The sequence below is a fragment of the Cyprinus carpio genome, chromosome B5, assembly GCF_018340385.1.
Source record: "Cyprinus carpio isolate SPL01 chromosome B5, ASM1834038v1, whole genome shotgun sequence".
In the NCBI taxonomy this organism is placed as follows: Eukaryota; Metazoa; Chordata; class Actinopteri; order Cypriniformes; family Cyprinidae; genus Cyprinus; species Cyprinus carpio.
The window spans coordinates 10,689,760-10,713,883 of NC_056601.1; the positions used below are offsets into that span (position 1 = coordinate 10,689,760).

General features: G+C 36.8%; 4 protein-coding genes across 12 annotated transcripts in view; 2 read left to right on the forward strand and 2 right to left on the reverse strand.

Moving 5' to 3' along the window:
* Window positions 1-320, reverse strand: part of arhgef28a (Rho guanine nucleotide exchange factor (GEF) 28a) — a 58,924-nt gene extending 58,604 nt beyond the window's left edge. For 5 of the 7 annotated variants that reach the window (XM_042724256.1, XM_042724255.1, XM_042724257.1 and 2 more), the window contains exon 1: window positions 113-319. The gene's annotated coding sequence lies outside the window, so the exon portion shown is untranslated. Of the gene's footprint in view, window positions 1-112 lie in introns of all 7 variants that reach the window. The other 2 variants (XM_042724260.1, XM_042724254.1) reach the window with 2 other exon arrangements.
* Window positions 321-6,711: 6,391 nt separating this feature from the next.
* LOC109090570 (ankyrin repeat family A protein 2-like) lies at window positions 6,712-10,817 on the forward strand. Of its 2 annotated transcripts, none has more exons than XM_019104402.2 (9): window positions 6,712-6,839; window positions 7,488-7,860; window positions 7,951-8,109; window positions 8,207-8,272; window positions 8,698-8,795; window positions 9,028-9,153; window positions 9,447-9,513; window positions 9,596-9,676; window positions 9,825-10,817. In XM_019104402.2, the coding sequence occupies exons 2-9, from the start codon at window positions 7,608-7,610 to the stop codon at window positions 9,878-9,880; spliced, it is 906 nt and encodes a 301-aa protein (XP_018959947.1). In that variant the 5' UTR covers window positions 6,712-6,839; window positions 7,488-7,607; the 3' UTR covers window positions 9,881-10,817. The 2 variants fall into 2 exon arrangements, with proteins under 2 accessions (XP_018959947.1, XP_042580195.1); XM_042724261.1 differs by lacking the exon at window positions 6,712-6,839 and adding an exon at window positions 7,043-7,063.
* LOC109090572 (transcription factor BTF3) lies at window positions 10,611-15,458 on the reverse strand. 2 transcript variants are annotated; one of them, XM_042724264.1, is made up of 6 exons: window positions 15,309-15,458; window positions 14,410-14,478; window positions 14,212-14,325; window positions 13,481-13,682; window positions 11,999-12,055; window positions 10,611-10,997 (listed from the first exon to the last, which is right to left on the reverse strand). In XM_042724264.1, exons 2-6 carry the CDS (start codon window positions 14,476-14,478, stop codon window positions 10,951-10,953), a joined length of 489 nt encoding a protein of 162 aa, XP_042580198.1. In that variant the 5' UTR covers window positions 15,309-15,458; the 3' UTR covers window positions 10,611-10,950. The 2 variants fall into 2 exon arrangements, with proteins under 2 accessions (XP_042580198.1, XP_042580197.1); XM_042724263.1 differs by having other exon boundaries at window positions 15,246-15,379.
* A 4,254-nt stretch (window positions 15,459-19,712) lies between these two features.
* LOC109090569 (forkhead box protein D1-like) lies at window positions 19,713-21,447 on the forward strand. Its single transcript, XM_019104401.2, has one exon. It carries the CDS (start codon window positions 19,950-19,952, stop codon window positions 20,976-20,978), a length of 1,029 nt encoding a protein of 342 aa, XP_018959946.1. The 5' UTR covers window positions 19,713-19,949; the 3' UTR covers window positions 20,979-21,447.
* Window positions 21,448-24,124: the final 2,677 nt, after the last annotated feature.

Genomic DNA, 24,124 nt, shown 5'->3' on the forward strand with positions numbered 1-24,124 from the left:
CGAAGGCGAAAAGAAGACTCCATTATAGAAGCCGCGGGGGGGAAATACTTCCCAGCACTTTATCGAAAGTGCGTCCGCACCTGTACAAGACATGCGATAACAGAGCTCTTACCTCACTCCATACGAGTGTAATCCCTTCAACTTCCAAATATAACTCTTTCAAATTGCTTGTACAGAGTATCCTGACTGCCTCACGGCCAGTACATCCGTGTGCGTGACTTGCACTTGTACAATGCCGACTGTTTTGAATGGACACACGGGTTGTGGATGCGGCCACCGGTGCTCACTCTCTTCAACGCCGTGTGTGATCATAGCCCTGCCCCCCAGCGAGCACGTTAACCAATCCTACTACGGTGAAGGGTTGCCTTGTGAATATTAAGTAGGCTACTTGACTGAACACCTCAGAAAGGTAACCAAGCAACGTCAGTATTACTGAATTAATATTCAAGAGCTAAACCTTCGTCATAGTAGGACTTGTAAATTCAATTAGAAGAGCAAGAGAACTACACCAGCATAGTCACGTGTTAAGGGACTATACACTGTCAGGCTGGTTTTCCTAAAGGACTCCAGGCCTTGTTAATCCTTACTTGTATTCATCATGTTCAGACTTGTTTCAAACACATATTGTAAAATTGGTGTGTAAGCTCTGTATTTAGTTATTATTTAAACATACAGTATAAATACTCTGCTGAGAGTTATAATCTTTTGAAAATATATACTCCTTATAAACAAGTTTTGGCCAGTTAGATGACAATAAATTTGTACATTTTAATGCCTTTTAAATTATTATTTTCAGAACTACAGAGGGAAAAGGTGTCATGCATAAAATAACATGTAAAGAACATAGAGGCTATTAGGTTTTATTCTTTTACATGCTATTTCAGGATCAAACCTGAGTGATAAAGAGCACAGCTGAAAGTAACCTCTCTGTTTAAACCAGATATGATCCATGTTAAATAACAAAAATCATGTTAACATGCTTGTGAAACAGGATATACAACCATATCACTGTTAAATCCTAAATCATCTAACACCTACTGTGCCTGGTCGGTATAGTTAAAAAGACATATCAAGATGTGTCACTCTTAAGTCAGAGGATCGGTTTACAAAAAGTGCCCCTGGCAATTGAACAGGAAATGGAGAGGAAGGCAATCAGTGTGCCCACCCTTCCTGTCTGTTCTCCAACAGGCTGGACTGAGTCCAAAGATCACAGAGTTTTACCAGAAAACCCAGCAGAGTCTGTGCTGTAATCATATACAAATAGAGAGCCACCTAGTGGTTGATCAGTGGCAAGCAGGTTGGAGATGTTTAATGAGTCTAAAAAACTGTGTATGAATCTGTATGAAAGTCATGCCATTCATTATTCTTGTGAATCCTTTGCCTAATTGATATACTAAACAGAAACAGAATTCTAATAGGTAATAACAGTATTTTGTGTCGTAACATGAATAAATGAAACAGTCAAAATATATGTGATTCCCCCTAATGTTTATAATGAAGGACTGAATGAATTCATATTTTTGGAGGACAAATGTTTATAATGTCTGTCCGAATTTTGTTAAATTCAAAAAAGACAGTAACAAGTGTGATTTAATTCTCACTCAATGCTGTGATTATTTCAAGGCAGACAAAATCACAGAAATAAATAACAAAAAATGTATTAATAGTACAACATGTCTGCTTATTTATTGTACTGAAAAAGTTTTGATTTATTACTTTATTAATGCGCCAGTTTTTAAAACATTATGTTATGATCTAGCCAATTGTGTTTCAGTAATATGAGTTTACACTGCCATCTTCTGGACATCACTGTACACTGAATCCATAGCACTGACTGAAGACGCGGAGACGTGAATTCAGAGCCGCAAACTAGCATAGCCTACTACTTTTACTATTTGTACCATATCATTTTAAGGCAGAAATAGTAGAGTAGTATGCTACTTTGCTGTTCTAAATGAATCAATAGTGACCTATAGCCCATAATTTTTTATTTTGTTTTATTAAATACTGATGAAGCAACACAAATTTGTGTGAGATGTAAATATAAGTAAATATAAAGGCAGTAAGGGGAACTTTTAACCTACAGCCCTACAAATGTTCACTTCTTTCATTAATTTACTCAAACAACTTTCTTTGACAAACATCTCACAAAGCAACTAAGCACAGTGAGAAGTTAGGTGGTGAAGTAAAATGTGACATTTAAAGTGGTCACAAATGAGAAGAGAGCGAAGGTATGAACAGTTAAGAGAGTTTATGAGTAGTTTGACATATAAAATGAAAATAAGCCATGTTTTGATTGGTTATACGATTTTGGCCTCACTTGAAAATTAACAGTCAACATTAATGCAACCGGACAGTCACTGCATGAGGTGGAAGGGAAGAAATCTCCCACCGAGCAAACCACCATCCTTCCTGTGGACTGGAGCTGGGCTGTGACCCAAAAAGTGCCTTTAACCCTCTGATCTCTCTCGTGAACAAATGCACAAACAACACCAACAAACAAATAAAAAACCACAGCAACAGTCCCCCAATCACAATCTTTCCTTCTGACTGGTGGGATCACGCCATGGTCTGCGTCCTTGCTGTGAAGAACAGCAGGGGAACCCAAAAAGACTGGCCACAAAAGCTCCAGCACGATTTCTGAATAAAGGAGAAATCCTGTTGACTGGAAGAACATGCAAGAGTGTTCAGGGTCTCATGTTGTCGGTATATATTCAACAGGCAATTCTCCCACTGCATCCCATCAGCCCTGAATGACAGATCCCCAATCTCCCATCAACCTCCTGTTCTCACATCCCAGAACATACAGAGATGAATAAACGATGAGAGTTGACAAAAAATAACTGAGAAATGGACACTTTGTAAGTCAGTCAGTTCCCAAACAGTACTATCATCTAATTATTTATGTTTGCCAATATAAGACAAAAATACAGTTTACTATGGTAAAATAAAAACAACAAAATAATATTACCACTCAGGCCAAACTGCCAAGTGCACAGCCAACATTATATCTGCAAAAATAAATCAACAGTCTGAAAGCTGTTGTGGTGTGTATTCTTTGGATGTTGTTTACTGTAGATGTGTATCTGAAGTTGAAATCCAAGTTTAGACCTAAGTCCAAATTTGACCCAGGTGTCCAAAAACATGATCTTTGGGAACACAAGAGCCTACTCATTCCATGTAACCACAACTGCACTCTCAGTGGCCTTTCAGTCAAGCAACAATCTCTCGCTCTGGCTGGCCTGAGCCCTCCATTGGCACAGCAGTGAACACAATTACCAAGCTACATTTCACAGCACTTCCTTAAAACTTTTCAACTCCATCAGAAGTCACTGAACTGGAGAACTGTACAAAGAAGAATTCTCTGGATCAGTGAAAATAGACGATCATTTTCCACTAAACACATATATATCATGTTTTAATAAAACGCTTTGTTTTCACATCACACATTTACTAATGTTATTTTTTTATTGTTCCAAAAAAAAAAAAAGTTACAATTAAGATAAAAATCACAGTCAAAAAAACCCCCCCAAACAAATCATATAAAAAAAAATATTTTAATCTTTTACTTTTGTGATAATTTATTTCTTCAGTTATAACTTTGCATTTTTCTTATTTGGTAAACGTGTTCTTGGCTTCCACAGGGCCTAATTATGTCATTAAAAACACAGATTTAGAAAATAATAATTATATAAATATCCAAAATTCAAGTGCTCACGTGCAGTGCATAAAGATGCTGTCAAGATGTTTTTTCCCACATGCTGATATATAGAATTCTTTAAACATATTGAAAACAAAAGTTGAAAAAACACCAGAAACATATTTTCAAACCACCCTCCATTTATATTGTCAGTGCCTATATGGCCTAATTTTTTAACTGTTAATCTCCTCTAAGGTTCAACAAAAGTTTTCAACAGATGCTGCATCATGTCTGTTTGTGTTAGAACAGATTAGAAAAGTTTCTTTTTTCTTTTTTTCACTTGGATTAATCAAATTCTTCAAATCACTTCTAATCCTATCCGGCATATAAAACAAAGTTTGATTATTCTGTTAAGTGCTGTAACTCAAACAATGCAAATTCACCCTTTCATATTTGACCAAGATCATAAATACTTATAAGATTTTGTAATCCATTGGCTGAATCAGCATTATTATTTTGTTCTTGGTAATTATAGAAACAGGTCAAATTATGATCTGGAATTCCTCTATTCAAGCTGTTATATAGAGTGTATATAGCCTTGGCATTTTCATATATAGGGCAAGTGCATCTTCTTTGAAATTTTGGTGTTTTGCACATGCAGTAAACAAAAAATCAAGATATTCTCCATGCAACTCAATTGAGTGTGGTTCAGTAACTGAAAATAGCCTTTATGAATATCATTGCTAATATCATATCTAGAATATGGTTTTGTAGGGATTGGGATGAAATTTAGTTTTGACTGAAGCAGGCCTTCCAGCACAAAAAAAAAAAAAAAAAAAGATTAGTAGAACATAAGCTGGCTAAGTCCTAAACAAGAGCTTAAAATGCTGCCTCATCCCGCAAAGTCTTTAATCATGCAGTTAAGAAATCTCCACTTTGGAGCTTTAGAGGCATGTGTGTGAATTAGTTTCACAGTCAACTCAAAACAAACAAAGAGTTAAAGCCCTGAAACACGAGTGGTCAGAGTCAAGCAAACACAGCAAGCAGCTGAATCAGATCCTTCAGATCAGCTTCTCGCAGAAAAGCTCTCTGCACACAGCTCAGGCAGGGCCGGTAAAGGTGTTTATATTTACATATTGCATCTGAAATATTTAATTTTCTTAAAGCATGCACTAAGAAAAAGTAGTCCATTACAATGTACAAAACAAATGGCCTGACAGCAGCTAACACTTCAACAGTTTTGCAGTAATTTGTAAGAACATTGGGATCTGGTTGTGACCATGCTATTCAACCTATTACCAAAGGGGTCACTGCTCTCTCAAATGTGACCTAAAGTTTTCTGTCTTACAATTCTCCTACACAGAAACAGTGAACTTTACATCGAGCTTTACATATATATATATATATATATATATATATATATATATATATATATATATATATATATATATATATATATATATTTGTTGTTGTTGTTGTTATTTAATTTATTATATTTATAAAGTGCTTTGACAACGAACACAGTGATTAATTGACCTCAAAAGCATTTCCATTTGCGGTGTGTATTTAAAGATTGGGGTTGAAGGCTGGTAATAGTGTCTGTTTCAATCACTGGCATAAATTCCTTCATTTACACAGGGTTCTGGTCAAACAGTGCACTAGAGAGTTAGGGAGAACACAAAAGTGAATGGAGCTTAGAGGCTGCTAACGCAGAACTTTGACAGGTTGTGTAGAAATATTAAGTATATCCCTTATAATCTGATTAGCATTGTGCAACCAGAAGGAAAAACTAGCAATATAAATGCATGATCGCAGAGCCGATAGCGGAATAGAAAATCACACAGTGGCTATGATGTATGAAAAATGCTTTCAAAAGCACAGGCTTTCTGGATAGTGAAGATAAAACACTGAAGTTGAACTGCTTTCCTCTTTTTATGAAAAAATCATGCATCACAAAAAGCAAACGTTTTCCATTCATAATTTTCATGCTGTCTTCATCAAGCATCCCTTACAGCTGTCTGATCAAATTGCACTGAACATTTCAGTTCTACCCAAGTAGAGAATGGAAATGTTATTATTATCTGGATGTTTTTGCAGTGGTTTGCTGTGGGCCAGACTCTAGTGTACTTTATTTCCTTTTCAGTTGTTTGGACCAGATTTTACATAAATATTTAGGCATTGCTCCACTCGGTTCTGAGAATGGCTTTGATAGAGGATTACATATCCAGTGACCACTAATTCCAAAATTACACAAATATTTTGTAATAAACAAATGACAAGAGCTCATGCTCAAACATACTCAAAAAAAAAAAAAAAAAAAAAAAAAAAAAAAAAAAAAAAAAAAAAAAAAAAAAATAATATATATATATATATATATATATATATATATATATATATATATATATATATATATATATATATATTGCTTTAGACTCCAAACTTATCACTCATGTTAAAACTCGTGTAATAAAAACATAAATTAAATTAAATTAAATTAAAACAAATGGGAAAGAAAAATAAATCTAAAAATCCTGCAAATGTGAATAGTTGGATAAACGCAAGGTAGGTAGAAACCGTTTTGTCATTGCAGTTTTAAACCATTAGAGTGAATCCAGGTCATTTGGGACACTTTTTGCCATTGAGATGAATGGTAAAAAAAAAAAAACACTACATTAAACCTATAAGTTTAGGAAGAAGGACTGTTTTGTTACAGTAATAAGTGTAGCAGGGTGTTTCTTGAACGTTTTTTATACGAAGGTCACACTGAAAACTTTTAATTCCCTCACATGATTTATTTTTTAGCTTCTTTAATTGCGCTTTATCTTAAGATTATATTATTATAAAGTATTGTTTTACCCTTGTTCAAAACCCAGACTTTCATTATGAAAATAATAGCGATCCGAAGCTTAAATTTACTATTATGACCAAAAATAAAGTGTGAAATAAAAATATATATATATATATATATTTGAAATATGTATTGTGTGAAACTCATTTATAGCCAAGTTTATAGCGATTGTTGCAGAAACAGCAGTGACAATCACATTTTACCATGTAATTACAATCAAAGACTAAGAGACTTTGTTACAATGTACAGTACAGTAGATAGACTCCACCCTCTCTGCATTCGAAAAAACTTTATTTACACTCAACCTCAAGAACAACCCGTCGTTTCAAAACAAACGATATTAATTACTCGGTAGGTAGGCTATATTTGATTGCACTATTTAAAATAGACGACGGTTTATATTTATGGTAAAATGTTCAATAATATAGGTTTAACCAATTTTTTTTTTTTTAATAAGACAATGGTCTCAGCCCGTTAACCCTGCATTAGAAATCAAGCTATACTCCAAAATGCACTAACGTTAGGCTAACCCGGTGCGCGCTCTGCATATGCTGGCATGAAGAAGTATATGTACAGTATGGTTTCACTTCCTATTTATGGTTAATATAGTGCAACCTATAAGCGCCGTTGGCTGACCTAGTTTTGGTCACGCTGACATTAAACGCATTCATTTGTCGGGCATGTGAGATTATGCATTGTTGTGCAGGATTAAAAGGCTTTTTCAAACGTGCATGGTTTAATTTCCAGCTCAAAATCTGTTACAGTACTATAACAGTATTCATGGAGTCGTCATTTATGAGTTTATAGTATTGCTGTTAGTGATGGTTGCGAGGTTATAGAACCAAACTGAGGCACAAAGGTCAACAAAATGAAAGCCTTTAAAATATTTAACAATGTAAACATATGAGTTACAGTTGTTCATATGAGCTATATTGTTTTAAATCAAATCATATTGTTCACATATTTCAGCTAATGTAAAATTCTCTCTAAATATCCCAGGTACAAAAGCTTCATTCTGCATGGGACCTAAACATCACCCACTTACTGTAAGGGTTTGATTCTATTTAAGGAAAAGGCTGCAGTAGCTTCTTTTGGGATATCACAGTAACTGAGCGGCCAATGGCATCAGAGGAGATGGAGGGTTTGTGCCCATTACCAGAGGTGACGAGCATCAAGGTGGAGCCGTCAGTCAGCATTGGCTCCGCAGAGGATGCCAACTCACAGAACGCCATGGGCATAAAGTTTATATTACCCAACCGCTTTGACATGAACGTGTGCTCGCGCTTTGTGAAGTCACTGAACGAGGAAGAGAGTAAAAATATCCAGGACCAGGTGAACTCTGATCTGGAGGTGGCCTCTGTGTTATTTAAAGGTAAAGCAAATGATTGGAGCAAAACAGCCTTCTTTTGAGTGAATATAAATTCTTTAAGATATCCGGTGTCTGTTTTTTCTCTGTCTACAGCGGAGTGTAATATTCAAACATCTCCTTCACCTGGTATTCAGGTTAGGCATGTTTACACGCCATCAACCACCAAACACTTCTCTCCAATAAAGCAGTCCACCACACTCACCAACAAACACCGTGGAAATGAGGTCTCATCCACACCGCTGCTCGTTCACTGCAAGTCTTCTTATTTCTCATTTGGCAAGATATTTGTCAACCTAATCTTTAAAACTATAACCATGACCATAATCATTGTTTATTTTTTCTTTTCTAGCACTGTCTATACATCAGTTGGCGGCACAAGGAGAGATGGTGTTCTTAGCCAGTCGAATAGAACAAGGCTAGTTTGTTTGTAATATTCATGTGATGTGAAGCAGTTTGGACTTACATACACTACTGCTCAAATTTGGGGTTGTAAATGTTTTTCAAGTTTCTTATGCTCACCAATGCTGCAGTTATTTGATCAAACATACAATAAAACAGTAATGCTACAAAATATTATTATGATTTCTATTTTAAATAGAATCTGAATTTTCAAAGCCACTTCAAAGTCATGTCTTTCTAATATGCTGCTTAGGTGCTCAAGAAACATAAACAGTGTTGAAAACAGGTGTGCATCACAACTGTGTTAGTATTAATTCATTTCAAAAACACTTGACCGACCCCAGACTTTTAAACAGTAGTGTAATTTTTAACTATATATCTTTGTCTAAAACTGTGATAAATGAGGACTTGACTTTTCCTTCCTGTTTCACTTTGAATTAGAGTCTATAATAAACCTGCAGGATGAGGAGGGATTCACCCCACTGATGTGGGCGGCAGCTCATGGACAGATCGCTGTGGTGGAGTTCCTGTTACAGAGTGTGAGCGCATCATACACACTCCAAATATACCTGCACAAAGCTCTCAGTTTGCATTCCTCGATTGCTCCCATCTTCATTCCATGAGCTTACTGTTCTAGATTCTTTATTCTGTCACCTCTCTTTCATTCCTTTGAGATTTTAGCTAAAAGGCTTTGAAGAATCACCTGACACACAAAGCAGAAGTACAATTCTATAGCTGGATCTCGAGATGCTCACAGCTCTTTCGTTTCAGGGTGCAGATCCTCATCTCTTGGCTAAGGGAAGGGAGAGTGCACTGTCACTGGCCTGTAGTAAAGGGTACACAGATATTGTCAGAATGCTTATCGACTGTGGAGCTGATGTCAATGAGTACGATTGGGTAAGCAGTCACATTATTGATTCGATTCCTGAATACATCTAAAGCTATGACCTGTGAATAATAATCTTGTGTTAGGGACTATAGTGACCTTTATCAAAATATGCTGGTAGTTTTATAGCTATCCAAATGGATATGACAGGTTTGTCAAGTAGGAGACTTTTCCTAGTATAGTTATATGGTTTGAATACACTTCTCACTAGGACTTTAATCTTGCACTGTGGGGTGTAGTAACCAGAATCAATGTTTAAGCAAAATACTGAATTGCACCTAAGGCAGCGCTTATGTTTTTCCAGAATGGTGGAGCACCGTTACTCTATGCAGTGCATGGTAATCATGTTCGCTGTGTGGAAATCCTCTTAGGTAAAAGGCTTACTTTGAACTAATTTCATTGCAATGCAGTGTTTAGGTATTTTTGTTAATATTACTTCTGATCACTGGACAGAGAGTGGAGCTGACCCAACCATGGAGTCTGACTCTGGGTTCAATGCTATGGACATGGCTGTGGCGATGGGACACCGAAATGGTAGTTATAACCCAATTACCATCAGCGTTAAATAAATAGTGTCTTCAAATGTGACATGAATATTTTAAGTTTAAGTAATTAATCTTAAGACTATTATACCTGTTTTACCTTAACTGTCATTGTAATTCCTTATATTGTTGCCTCCCAGTCCAACAGGTCTTGGAGGGCCATCTTTTGAAGCTTCTGCAAGGTATCAAAGAATAACCAAAGCAACTACAAGAATCAGAGTGAATATTTGAGTGTTGATTATGAAGAAGTGGAGTATACAATTTCGCATGTTTGCTGAACACACTTTATATGGAGTTAATTGTCATTAGATGCAAATGCACAGATCAACAAACAAATGGCAATTGATGAGATCAGAACTTCAGCGTTTTGAATCTACTGATACATATATGTGGGTTTTATTCAATGTATGTGTGTTTTAGGTCACTGATTTTTACCTAGTTGCAATGTGTACTTGAAAAGATATTTATTTTGCCATTTAAAGCAAAAAATAAGCTGTTTCACATTAAACTTGACTGGTATTATGAATGGTTCATAAAACAAATCTAAATCTGGGCACTTTAGAATCAATCAAGTGGAAGAGAACATGGCAAAACAGGTTTATAATAATTTACAGTAAGAGATGTCCAAATACCATTTCAACTGTCACACTTATTGCAGTTTTTTCCCCAGGTTTTTACACTTTGAATGCCCTCTTTTAATGCGAGTTTTGTGCTACAACACTGTAAATAAACCTTAATTTATACACAAGGATATGTCTGAAAAACAACTCATTTAAAAAGAGCTTTAGAAGTAGAAATCCACTGTATTTCTAACTTTTTTTAGTATTAATTTTCACTTAGAAATAATTTGGGTTGAAAATGATTTGTTTCAAGTTAACATCATGGAGTGATCTCATCCCCAATTACAACAAAAACACAAAACGGTATTTAAGAAGCCTTTTGTCAATAGCAAATGTTTATTTCCAGATGTTGATTCAAATAGGCTCCAATGAGTGAGCCTCAGTAACAGGGAAGGTGGAGGCAAAGATGCCTCTTGGACCGCACAAGCAAACACACTCGTAAAACTGTGCATGAACTTGTGTGGTACAAACAATCTCACACTCTCAGCTTGGACACTTGAGGGTCACAGCAGTGCACGAAAAAGATATAGGAGATTCAAAGATGCAATATATATTTATAAAAGAAATGGGTGAAAAAAAAAAAAAAAAAAGTCCCACAAGTCTCCGCTGAGACCAGAGATTTCAAACGTCTTTCCTTCCCCTGACGTTAATTTGCCTCATTCTTTGAAGCCTCATCGAAATTCTCCACAAGGTCTGCAAAGAGAGAAAACAAGGATTCAGTAAAACAATACCAGGTTTACATGCAGTCACTGACAATTCAAAGGGATTAAAAACTGAACACTTGTGGAAAACAGGATTTATGAAGAAACACTGGACATCCAATAAATGTAGAGAGTGAAAAACTAAATCTCATCTTTACGAAACAATCTGTAAATGTTTATAGAAACATGATCTGAAAGGCAATTTCTGTGCTTCTCTTGTGTGCCCACGTGTGTAAGTAATTTCCATAGAGAACATAAACGAGCACTGGGGGACTGAAAATCCACAGCTGTAAAAATGAAACCACAGAGGATCAAAAGCAGGTTGCCGTTTAGGAGATGAAATCTGATAAAACGGAACATCAACTTTTCTGCCTCAGGGCATCAGAATGGAAATCACTAACAGAAGGCTGGACTTTGTTTTCAGAGGGGACAGAAAAGGCTGAATCTCAGTAATGGGCACAATAGCACAAGCTGTTAACCCTTTTTCTCATCACACGGGTGAGCTAATTTTGCAGTGTCGGAGATGTAATCATACTGTACATGTGCAAGACTTGGGTTACTAACTGGAGTTTGCTCAGGGAGAACTGGGGAATTGTAATAGCAACCGTATGTGTTCGACCCCCTCTCTTTAAAAAGAAAAGCAAACCGAACCTTCAGTGCTCATAAACAATAGAGGAGATTTTAAACACTTGTATATGGTGACAATGTAAGAGCCAAGACAACCTGCTGAGACCCTCCTTTTTTGGACATTTCCACACCACAAGCTAGGACGAGGCCCTAACGCAAGCAAATGTGCTTTGCTTACATTACCACACGCACAGAAACCCATATGGTAATAATTGTGAAGCTCAAGCTAGGAGACATAAAATACACAAGGAATAATATAAAATGTAAGCAAATAATCTTATGGTTAATGCTACGACTAAAAATACGAGAGATGATTTTAAAAAAAAAAAAATGGAAATTGGGGGAAAAAGTTTCTGAGCAACTGACCTGGAACTTCGTCGTCATCTTCCTCTCCACCAGCTACTGGTGCCTTTCCATCACCAGCTGCAAGAAAATGGAGAATTTAACATACAAAAAAAAAAAAAAAATTATTATATATATATATATATATATATATATATATATATATATATATATATATATATATATATATATATATATATATATATATATATATATATATATAAAATAATCGCCATTGTTAGTTGCAGATTCTAGAGCATTTACAATAATCAACTACAATGACCACTGTCATTTCCATAATGACAGGGCTAAACATGCCTATATTATGGGATTTATTAGCATCATCCTCATAAGCCCTAAAAGAGCAAGAAATGTCACTCCTAACAATTATCAAGATTAAAAAGCCTTCAGAAGTACATTAACCAAAATTAGGGGAAAAACTCCACTGGGAGAAAACAAGAAGTCATTCACTTTCAACTACAGTAGATTTTGCATGTAAAATATAACATATATATAAAAGGTCATTATTTTATATTTTTGCAAGTAGTCATTTACGGTCATCAAGCCTGCATTTATTTGATCAATTTTAATATACTTATACACTTATACTATACTTATACGTTATGCAATGATGATTTATCATCAATGTTGGATACTTTTTTCAGGATTCGTTGATGAATAAAAAAAAAAAAAAAAAAAAAAAAAAGCAGCATTTATTTAAAATATAACTTTTGTAATATACAGTACCATTCAAGAGCTTGAGGTCAGTTTTTTTTTTTTTTTTAAAGATTAGTTTTTATTTAGCAAAGATTTTTTAAATTGATAGAAACAGTGGTAATAAAGATTGATAGTTAGAAAACATCTCTATTTTGAATAAATGCTGTTCTTTTTAACTTTTTTTAATCAATGAACCCCAGAAAAGTATCACAGGTTCCAAAAATATATATTATAATAATAATAATAATAATAATAGTAATAATAAACAGCACAACATTTCCAACATTGATTATAAATCAGCATATTAAATTGATTTCTGAAGGATCATGCACTGAAGACTGTAGTATGCAGAAAATAAAATTTTGCATAGCAGAAATAAATATTTTAAAGTATATTAAAATAGAAAAACATTCTTTTAAATTGTAATATATTTTGCAATTAGGGCTGGGTGATATATCGAACGCGATGATCACACGCATCTCGTCAGTAAAGCCGGTTCTGTGATTAACGCTAAATCTCCATCACCTGCTTTCTGATGAAGCGGCATTTAATAGACAGAGCTGTAGATCACTGACAAGCTACGCAATGCTACGCTATTTTAAAGCAAACTCTAGGAACAGACCAGCAGCAACGACACACCCGGAACATGTGCTTGCACCTGTTAGCAACACACACACCGGACTGTCACTTTGTGAGGATAGTTAGTTTATGCTGCATAATACGAACAAAATTAAATGTGACACCCTGTCTCAGACTACAATCTGACACAGTTTTGAAAACTGAACACACCTTGTTTGGGCAGGGCCTCTGCAAGTCTGCGCAGACTGGTCAGGCTGTCGGCGCCCAACTGGTTGAGGATAGAGGGCAGCATCTCTGTCAGCTGCTTGGTCTCTGCGTGGCCTGTGATGGTGAAGGTGTTGGCTGCCAGTGAGGCCTGCACTTTGGGATTGTTGAAGTGGATCACCGTGCCCTGGTTCGTGAACATGTTCACCTGAAAAGCGACAGTTGAATGATATAAGTGCACATAGAAAGACATTTTAGACATTCGTGACCCTGGACCACAAAACCAGACTCAAGTAGTATGAGTATATTTGTAGCAATAGCCAACAATACATTGTATGGGTCAAAATGATAGATTTTTATTTTATGCCAAAAATCTTTAGGATATTAAGTAAAGATCACATTCCGTGAAGATATTTGTAAATTTTCTACCTTAAATACTTAATTTTTGATAATTAATGTTGATTGCGAAGGACTTCATCTGGACAACTTTAAAGGTGATTTTCTCAATATTTTGATTTTTTGCACCCTCAAATTCCAGATTTTCAAATAGTTGCATCTTGGCCAAATTTTGTCCAATCCTAACAAACCATACATCAATGGAAAGCTTATTTATTCAGCTTTCAGATGATGTATTCATCTCAATCTAAAAAAAAAATCTACCTTTATGACTGGTTTTGTGGAGCAGGGTCACACATTTGTAAACAGAATTTGTGCATTCAGCCGAAACCAAACCTTACCTCCTCAATGCCAGAGATGTTATTTACTCCCAATTTCTTCAGGGAGAACTGGAGCTTTTTGTCATCGGCAGTGGCCGTTCTGTGGACCACCTTCTTCTTTCTGCGGGCAGTACCCTATCAAAACAAAACACCATCAGTTTGTCTGTGAGAAACTACTCTTGTTAGACATGACAGTTATTTAACATTATATTATCTTACCTTTCCACCGATGCGGACTTGTGCCTGCAACTTGGCTAATTTCTCCTGGTTCATTATAGTTTCTTTCATCTGTAAGACACACAGAAGGATGTTAGTGATACTGTGTTATGCGGAGTGAAGTTATAAAGCACAAAATAGTTGTAGGGGTGCGGTCTGAACGACACATTCAGCGGACAAACTTTTCTTTAGTCCACAAGAAAAAAAAAACTTCAATACACATACACAGCCATCACTAAATCGTCCAGTTCACGTCGTTGTTCATTTTCAAACACACTGAACAAGTCAAGAAACGGCCTTTGTTAGAGAAACAGTTGCTAATAAAAAAAAAGAGCAAACCATGGGCGCTGGTTGTCAGGCCTGTTGAGCAAGAGCGACCACTTGATTAAAGTAACTTAAAGTCAGTTTTTTAGTTTTTACACCCGCGACGTAACACTTCCAGGCCGATACTATTATGCAGCCATTCAACGTTTAAAATACAAAACAATGCGACGGGATTTCTCTCGGAATAAACAGACGCTCGTTTACGGTCCACTAAAAAAACCGTTAGCTAATTTTAAGACGCTAAGTAAACGCTCACGGAGAAGTCGCAACATAAACGAAAACGACATTAGAATTCTGTTTATAAATATAAATGTAAAAACACGAGATAAATGGATCGCGTATGGAGGCTCGTGGAGTTTGTTTGCAGTGAGCTAGCAGGAATGCTAATCTCACGCGCTTTCAGGCCTGGGTCTCCCCCGGCGGGGCCGAGTCTCACCCGAGCCGGTTCAGGCATCTTTCCGCGGGTGATTCCTACAAAACAGCTGCCGCGTTTGGTAAATAAGGTCCTTATTTACCTTGAGTCTCGGAACCAGGAGCGGTTGTGCAGGAAATAGAGTATTTTAGAGCTCCTCACTGACCTGCACGCTAGCAGCAAACACACGCGGAGAGCAAGATGGAAGCGAGAGAGGACGACGGAAGTGACGACAGGACTGAAATACGACGCAGTGGGCTGGATCCAGAAACCATTCCTGCCCACCCTGCGCAAGTCTGGGCCAAGAATGGTGTTCAGCCAGCGAAGTCGGTGCCCTTTTGTGCGGTATTTGTATGAGGCTATAATGTATGTTGATTTTGCCAATATGCAATGTCAAATCAATACGCCTGTGCTTTTTATCAGCATTAAAAACATCTGTTAGAAGAAGTCTGGCCTATTTGATGGTAGATTTACTGCTGGTTGGAAAATTATTATCAATTAAAGTGTATAGCTATTGAACGATATTTACACATTTTGTTAGGTTATAGGACAATACCGGATAAATGCTGATAAATTTAAGCCCTCAAGAGTAGCCTAAGACTATCAGTTATTTTACTAATCGAGATACAGGACTGTATAAACAACCAGGCCTATTTTTCAGGGATAAATGCGTTGACTTTCAGTGGTAGGCTAAATGTGTGATCTGGATTGCTGAAACGAGATAAACAAGTGTATTTTGCAGCAACTATAACCTCAGTTCAGTTGTTATTGTAGATTTTTATTTAAATAAATAAATGTAGGCTATCATAAAGAGCTTAATCTTGTCAGAGTGTATGTTCACATTGCATAAAATTATGAAGTCTGAAATTGCAGATGTCAGAACACCTCAGAGAATTGAGGAAGAATCGGCGAGCTTTTTCCATGTGGATGCAAATCTAGAAATAATTTGTCTGTAACTGTAGAAATAACCAAACGTTCGGTAGCTATTACTGGGGAATATTTTAAAATAAATTATTTTTCCACTTAGCCTACTCGAAAGATTAGAACACGCAACCTATCAGAAAAAGACTGTGAAAGCCTACTGGTATCACTACACCACAATGTAGCTTCTATTTAAAAACATTAGCCTTCTCCTAGTTGGAGAGCAGCAGAAATTGTCAAGCACTTTCGAAACGCACACATAGCCTAGGTCTACCCACCCATTATAACTTTAAACCGGTTTTATTTCGTGCATGTGAAATGTATTGTAGAGTACGTCCGAATCCCTGCAGTTCACATTATATTCATGGGACTTGTCACCCGAGCAGCCATTGCAGGGAAGTGCTTTCATGGTACCCCGTGGCACGGAAAGCGCCTGCTAACCCCTCTGGGACTTTAGAAACACTTTAGATGTGGTTTAACCACACATACAAGCCCTGACCCGGCTCACTGCGCCCCGGTTCTCAAAAACTCTATTTCATTCACTCGCACGCGCAGAATAATTAAACCACAGCCAATATGAACATCACTGTTATTGTGATGTCGGATTGCGCATACTGTCCTCCTCAATCTATAGGACTACAAACACCCAGCTTTATTTTTAAAGACTGATTATATTTTTAAAAACTGTTTTTTTTTTTTTTTTTTTTTTTTTTTTCAAATCAAATGTATTTTAAAAGTTTGTTCTGTTCACCTGAGATCATATCTGCATTATCTGTTCAGTATAAATATAATAATGTCCTGACCTGGTGAAAGTTCACTTAGCTGCACATGTGTTCTGACTTTCTGACCTCGAGCTTCACAATTTATATATTTATTTTTTTAATCGTGCCGAAATAACCTATGCATAAATGATTTTTCAGAAGATAAATGTGCATGCTGCATTCGTCTCTAATAGGCTGTAGCTGATATTTCTGTATCAGAGTTAAAATAGTCTAACATGTCCTTTTTACACTAAATAGTTTAAGCATCGGATCGCCTTTTGACTTAGGCCTATTCCAAAGGCTAACTAATTTGGCTAATTATTTGAGTTAAACCTGTTTTAGCTATAGCTACAACCATGATTTTTAGTATAAAAACGTTAACAATAACAAACACCACCATACGCATACATACCCACCATATTAAAGATTGAATAAAGAAATGTTTTGTTCGAGACGCTTTTATTATGAATGTTTTTAATATTATGTATAGGCTATGAATGTAATTATTAATATATAATAAGTTATCAGTCAAATTATTCTTAAACTAACCCCAATAAATTACATCAACCCATTGCTTGCAAAACAACTGCATTTAAAAAAAAAAATATTTGTAAAATAATAATCCAGAACCAAAACACTATGGGCTTTTAGGCTACATTAATTGTGGTTAGTCAAAACATTTAGCTATAGTTACATTTAGCTACATTTACATGTTAAACAGATAAAAGGATTTAAAGTGGCGTCAGTATGAACTGAACTGCCGCGAGATGGCACTCTCACAGCTCTTATAACTGCTGGATGAAGTAAATATATGTTAAATACACAAGCCTGACCACATGAGTTACCATAAAACGGCCATCAAACCGGACCAGATGTTTTTGTAATCATACAAAAATACCCCTTATACCCACTGTATCCTCCAGAACCAACATGGAACTGTAATAAAAAAGGAAAAGATAATTCATTTAGAGAAGTTCGAAAAGACCTTTATTTTAGGGTACACGAGTTTCTATGGGTCAGCGTTGTGTGTCTTTTGGACAAGTATGTTTTCATCACTCCTACCACAAGTTGTTTTATTATCCAACTTTATATGCAATTTCTCTATGTTTTTGTTTTTCTTTTAATTGGCAGAACGAGTTGACTCTTAATTAGCAGAGCTAGCGTTTTGACTGACTATTGTTTTGTAGTTTAGGCCCAGAAAAGTATTTGTAAACTAAAGGTTTTATTTTTATTATTATTATTATTATTATTATTATTATTATTATTATTATTATTATTATTATTATTATTATAGTTGTTCATAAATAATAATAATAATAATAATAATAATAATAATGCAGTGAAGATATTATGACATTAATAACTAAGTTTATTTAAATAAATAATAAATTATTTACAAAAACACAAAACAAAACGCACTTTAATTGTTTAATGCAATGTTTGTAAGTGCCTTGTTAATCTCAACAATTAGGTGTCACACTTGATAGCCTTTCTATGTAATCCTATTCAGCTATTGAGAGTAATAGCTTTCGGCTATATATACTTTGTAAAAACAAACGTGGGAAAGCAAACAAAAAAAGAGAAAGACAGACACTCTTCCTAAAAGGAGGAACAACAAATTAAACACAGCGGTACGTTTTTTTTAACAAACAAACAAATAAAAACTACAAAAGAATTTTGATTCAGCGTGTGATAATTGAATTTTAATCCTCTGTACAGGCTCTATAGGCTCACTTTGTAAAAACAAACGTGGCAAAGCAAACAGAAAAAAAAGACAGATATCTCCCTAAAAGGAAGAACAACAAATTAAACAAACACTGTACAGCTGTATGTTTTTTTTTTTTTTTTTTTTGTTTGTTTGTTTACAAACGAACAAATAAAAACTACTAAAGATTTTGATTCCGTGTGTGATAATTGAATCTTAATTCTGTTTCTATTTAATTTTGATGAGATATGGATACTTTTGGGTGTGTATTTTCGAGCAGCATTAACTTTTTCATGAACCTTTTAAATGCTTTAATTATTGTAATGTAATGGTCCCTTTGTTTTAACTGAGGCCTGTTTGCACGGTGGACGCTTATCATTTTGAAGCGCACTGCCAGTTCACTGTTCACCCTGGCTTTTTTACGTGCAAAATCATGACAGTTCAGAAACGACCAATATTTCAGTATACTCACAAATATGTTACTGTTTAACATTTTTTAAATAACAGGGAGACTGCTGCCCGACCGGATACCAAATGCTAATATTAATTATGAATATGACAATGTTGGCCTCTCGGAATAGGGAAGACGCGAATGTGCCCTGCTTTTTCGCAAGCTAGAATGCTCTTCCGTGATCCGCGTGACTGATGCGAGTTAACAGCTGACTTTTTTCCATTACCAATGGCTAGCGGATGATCTAGTGCAGTCCCGTGTCACGCGAACTGCGATGCGTACTGAGGCAGATAACCGGGTGGATGTTTTGAAGCATTTCTGAAATCACCAACAATTCCATTATGTCCGAATTAAACGCCATGCACCTGAACAGACATTATACAGTAAAAAACATATTATGGGTTTCATCCTATTAGGAGAAATATAACAATAGTAGGGAGGGTCCTACCATAAAGACGTGCTTAATTCGCTGAGCTACTTACATCTTCGAGTCAATAGGCTTTTAAAGAAGACAGCGGTATTTCACCCAAGAGAGGAAAATTCCCACAAAACCAGTAGATTAAGCAGCGGTGACTGCTTAAAGATACAGATGAACCTCGCAGTTCTTTAGATTATTTTTCAAAGACTCATATTTTTTATCTCTTCAATAGCAGCGGTGACGCTTTTTTGTCATGTGATCAGCGAGCTGGTATAAAGCGCATGGCAAGGTCCGCCCTCTTTGGAATCCTGGTCTGGCCTTTAGGAGGGTCTCCCCAGACAGAATAAGCGCGTGGATGTTGGGATTTGGGCGACCTCTTGATTCGGTGCCGACAGTAATCCATTAAAAGCCTATGGCACTGGTGACACACTGGCACGTCCACTCCGCCTCTCCCTCATCTGCTCGGCGCGTCTTATGAGTTCTCTCGAATCGAGAGCGCAGGCAGCACGCAGGCTCAGCACACCGTTGCCCATCGGGGACCCGAGAGAGCCATGACTTTGAGCTCCGAGATGTCGGATGCGTCTGTGCTCTCGGAGGAGACCGACATTGACGTGGTCGGAGAGGGAGATGATGGTGATGGCCAGACGCGCTCCTACGTGGACGAGGTGGCCCAGATGCACGACGAGATCCTGCTCGGCGGTTCACCGGATGCCTCCGCCGCACGGGACCCCTACAAGCCAGCAAGTAAAAACACCCTGGTGAAGCCCCCCTACTCCTACATCGCACTCATCACCATGGCAATCCTCCAGAGTCCCAAGAAGCGCCTGACGCTCAGCGAGATCTGCGACTTCATCAGTAACAGATTTCCGTACTACCGGGAAAAGTTTCCAGCTTGGCAGAACTCTATCCGCCACAACCTGTCCTTAAACGACTGCTTCGTCAAGATACCGCGGGAGCCCGGGAACCCCGGTAAAGGCAACTACTGGACACTGGACCCAGAGTCCGCCGACATGTTTGATAACGGGAGCTTTCTTCGCCGCCGGAAACGCTTTAAGCGCCAGCAGGCGCCTGAACTTCTCCGCGATCACGGAGGCTTCCTCCCCGCGGCCGCTGCGTACGGCTACGGACCTTACGGTTGTGGATACGGTCTGCAGCTTCAGTCTTATCATGCGCATTCTGCGCTCCTCGCCTTTCAGCAGCAGCAGCAGCCGCCGCCGCCCTCGTCCCGGCATCCTCACACCGGAACTCTCATCCCCGCGCCTTCCCTCATGCCAAACACTATGGAGCTCACCCGTTCCCGCTTCTATCCTTCTCTAAGCCCCGGGCTTTCTTCCCCGATACAGACTGCGGCTAAGTCCCCGGTTCAACGTTCACCCTTCTCCATAGACAGCATTATCGGGAGCTCTTTAAGCCCTACGCACTCGCATTGTGCCTCACGGACTTCCCCGGTGGTCCCGGTGCTTCCGTCGACCCTCGCGTCTCAGCACTCCCCAACCCCTCTACCGGGAGTCTTGCACGGACCGATGTCTTTACACGAATCCTACGCAAACCGGATTGTCAGTGGCACTAGCGGCTGTTAATTTTTTAAACTATACGTCACATTTTAAAGCGATACACTCCTGTGTTTAAGGTAGGATTATTTTTGTATTGTTTGTTTCACGCAGCTGAATGGTGCACATTAACACGTTCGTGCCTATATTCAAGCTGTGAAATATGAATATATATTTATGTTAACATTTTAGTTCAATCTAATTTCCGCCCCCACGAACTTTTCGTTGTCGGTGTGATTGTGGTAATCACTGCATAGGGCGTCTCAGGACAACATTTTTAACAGGCTATAAAATAAATTGTCAAATGTCTAGAATGATATATTTTGTGTGAAAACACAGATGTTTTCTAGTTTGGCAAACTGATTTTTATTATTTGTACTTTGTAATGAAAATTCACAAGAATGAAAATCGAACCTTTTTTTATACAACGTGTACTTTTCAGTAGCCTAATAAACAATGTACATTCTTTGATATTGTATACTCGGAGTGTGATATTTTTTAAGGTGTGTTTTTTTTTTTTATTATATATTTTTTTTTGCAAAATAAGATGGAGTGGAAATTACCTCATTGATAGTTTCAATAGCTTTAAATGCTAATAGGCAGAGCTGGGTAGTAGCTTATAAATGATTGTCATCTGGACTACGTAATCACGTTTTAAAAATTAAGTAGTTGTTATTAGATTAAATTACTTTTTAAAATACTAGTAATCAGACTGCATTTACTTTTTTATTGATTACATAGCCTATTATTCATATAATAGCAATAAATTATATTTATAAATTAGCCCACTGCTATACACTCAGAAAGTCTTCCAGATTTGTGGACATTCACACAAAGAACAGTCGTTAGTCAGGTGGCTACACAGCATTTGACCTCTGTATTTACAACAATCATTTCAGGTTTAAGAAGTGTTTCAACATTGGATCAACTAGGCCTAGGCTATTTATGAATACACTGAATTATCAGTGGATTATTTAACAATGTATTGCTATGTCTTTGGAAGGCTTTTGTCTTTCAAACACATGCACAAATTCACGTTATTCATCTGAACCTTTCACCTAAATTAATATTTTAATAGCATCACATTTGCATGTTCACGGTTGTCTGACGTTGGTTAATGATCACATGACATGCAAATAAAATATAGTTTTTTTTTTAGTAGGTGTTTTATTTTCCTTGATGTTACTTTAAAATTATTCATTTTAATTTTAGCATACTTTTTATGATTTAATTAAGTATAAGTTTTTAATTAAATTCACGAATCCCTTGCAGTTCCTTTAGGAACCCCATTTTGAGAAACATTGAAGTAATGTGATGTTTAATGCACTTCATGTTGTTAATTACAACGAATGGAATATATTTTCTTACTCTTTGTATTTTTATATCAAAATGGCACACGATTAACCTAGTTAATACGGTGTGATAAACGAGTTAGGCCAAAAGTAATCTAAAAGTAATCAAAGCGTAGTCTGATTATATTACTTAAAATGTGTAATGTAATGGATTACGCTACTAACTACAATTTTGTCATCCAATTTGGAATCGGTAACGAGTTACAATTTATAATCTACCCAGCTCTGCAAATAGGATAATATGACTCTTACATTCTGCCTCTGAAACCAGGTGTTCACTTCGTCTTGATCCTCTTGTAGGCTATCCTGAAAAATAAATACAACAAGCACATAATTAAAAAACAATAAATGTAGCCACTTCTAACCAACAATCAAACTAACAACTAGTTTAAGGCATATATAGGTAAGCCATTTAAAGCATAGCTATATTAAAGAAAACAACAATAAACTACGAGAAGGTAAATGACTACAAATTTAAAAGTATATATATATATATATATATATATATATATATATATATATTATATATATATATATATATATATATATATATATATATATATATATATTACTAATAAAGAAGAGGTTGTGCAGTTCTGTTCGCGGGTCAATGATTGCAGTTTTTGCTGTTGCAGCATTTGACAGCGTCATGCATTGCTTGAGGAAAAATCACACACACACACACACACACACACACACACACACACACACACACACACACACACACACACAGAGAGAGAGAGAGAGAGAGATAGTGGAGGACCAGTTGAACTCTAATGTAAAGGTTATCATGGGGGCTGTTTTGAAATGACAAGCAGCATCGGGAGTATTTTGTTTTAGCTATATGACGAGATAAACTTTGTCAGTAAAAGACTTCTACTCTCCAGGATTATTGTTCCAGGATGCATTTGGAAAAGATAGTAGCCCATACACTAATGGCTGTCCAGTTCAACTGAGGCCTCTGAGAGAATGACTGTGGCCACCTTTTACAGAAGAAAAACTGACAGGTTTCGGTGATTCGATACTATTACGTATTTATCGATGAAACTGCAAAGTTGAAACATTATTGTGATAAAACGATGGAACGCAATTTATTTCCTAAGACAGAGCACAGTAATTGTGAATTCACATTTTCAGGAAATATAATTTACACAACAACAGTCAGAATAAAAGAGTACCTAAAATAAAAAGAAGCCTTATAATGTGGTTATAAAATATTGTGGGTTATATATTCTGTCATTCAGCCTACTTTGTGCAATATGTTAAATAAATTAACTAGGCCTATATCTGCATATTTCGCTCGATCTGTTTGATACTTTGAAAGCTCTACTTTAAAGAAGAAAATGTGACTTTTTCTTATCCCGTAATTACAATATTAATTTTTAGCTTACTATGTTCACTCCTCACTAACAGACAACAGAAACGGCGATGTCGGTTCCCCATCAAGGCCTACCTATCTCTATATATGTTGTTTCCCACATTTATCTGCGTAATTGCTACTCAGCGGCAGCACAGTGTCAGTGGGGTGAGAAACGCGGTGTTTCCCTGCCCTTAGGTCGGTGATAATCGGCGTGATCTGATCCAGCTGGCCCTGTCCATGGGAGTGCACCGCTCTAACACTTTTTCTTTTTGTCATCTGCTGTCATTTGTAAGGACCAGGATTCAATTTACAGAGTGGGCTAGAGATAGTAAAAGGAAATCAGTCAGTTTCACAGAGGGCGTGCATGTGTGTGGAGATGCCGAGGCCAGTTTGCTGAACTTCACCAAATGCCATTGCCATCATAATTAACTGCTGCTGGGATGCTTATACGGGATAATGGTCTG

Excerpts from the sequence above, each read along its gene's own strand:
- LOC109090570 (XM_019104402.2), top strand. The coding sequence starts at position 7,608 with ATGGCATCAGAGGAGATGGAGGGTTTGTGCCCATTACCAGAGGTGACG. Across the intron at positions 8,273-8,697 it reads AGCCAGTCGAATAGAACAAG|AGTCTATAATAAACCTGCAG; the intron begins GCTAGTTTGTTT and ends ACTTTGAATTAG. Across the intron at positions 9,514-9,595 it reads CTGTGTGGAAATCCTCTTAG|AGAGTGGAGCTGACCCAACC; the intron begins GTAAAAGGCTTA and ends ATCACTGGACAG.
- LOC109090572 (XM_042724264.1), bottom strand. The coding sequence starts at position 14,478 with ATGAAAGAAACTATAATGAACCAGGAGAAATTAGCCAAGTTGCAGGCA. Across the intron at positions 14,326-14,409 it reads AAGTCCGCATCGGTGGAAAG|GGTACTGCCCGCAGAAAGAA; the intron begins GTAAGATAATAT and ends TTGTTTTGATAG. Across the intron at positions 13,683-14,211 it reads ACATCTCTGGCATTGAGGAG|GTGAACATGTTCACGAACCA; the intron begins GTAAGGTTTGGT and ends GTCGCTTTTCAG.
- LOC109090569 (XM_019104401.2), top strand. The coding sequence starts at position 19,950 with ATGACTTTGAGCTCCGAGATGTCGGATGCGTCTGTGCTCTCGGAGGAG.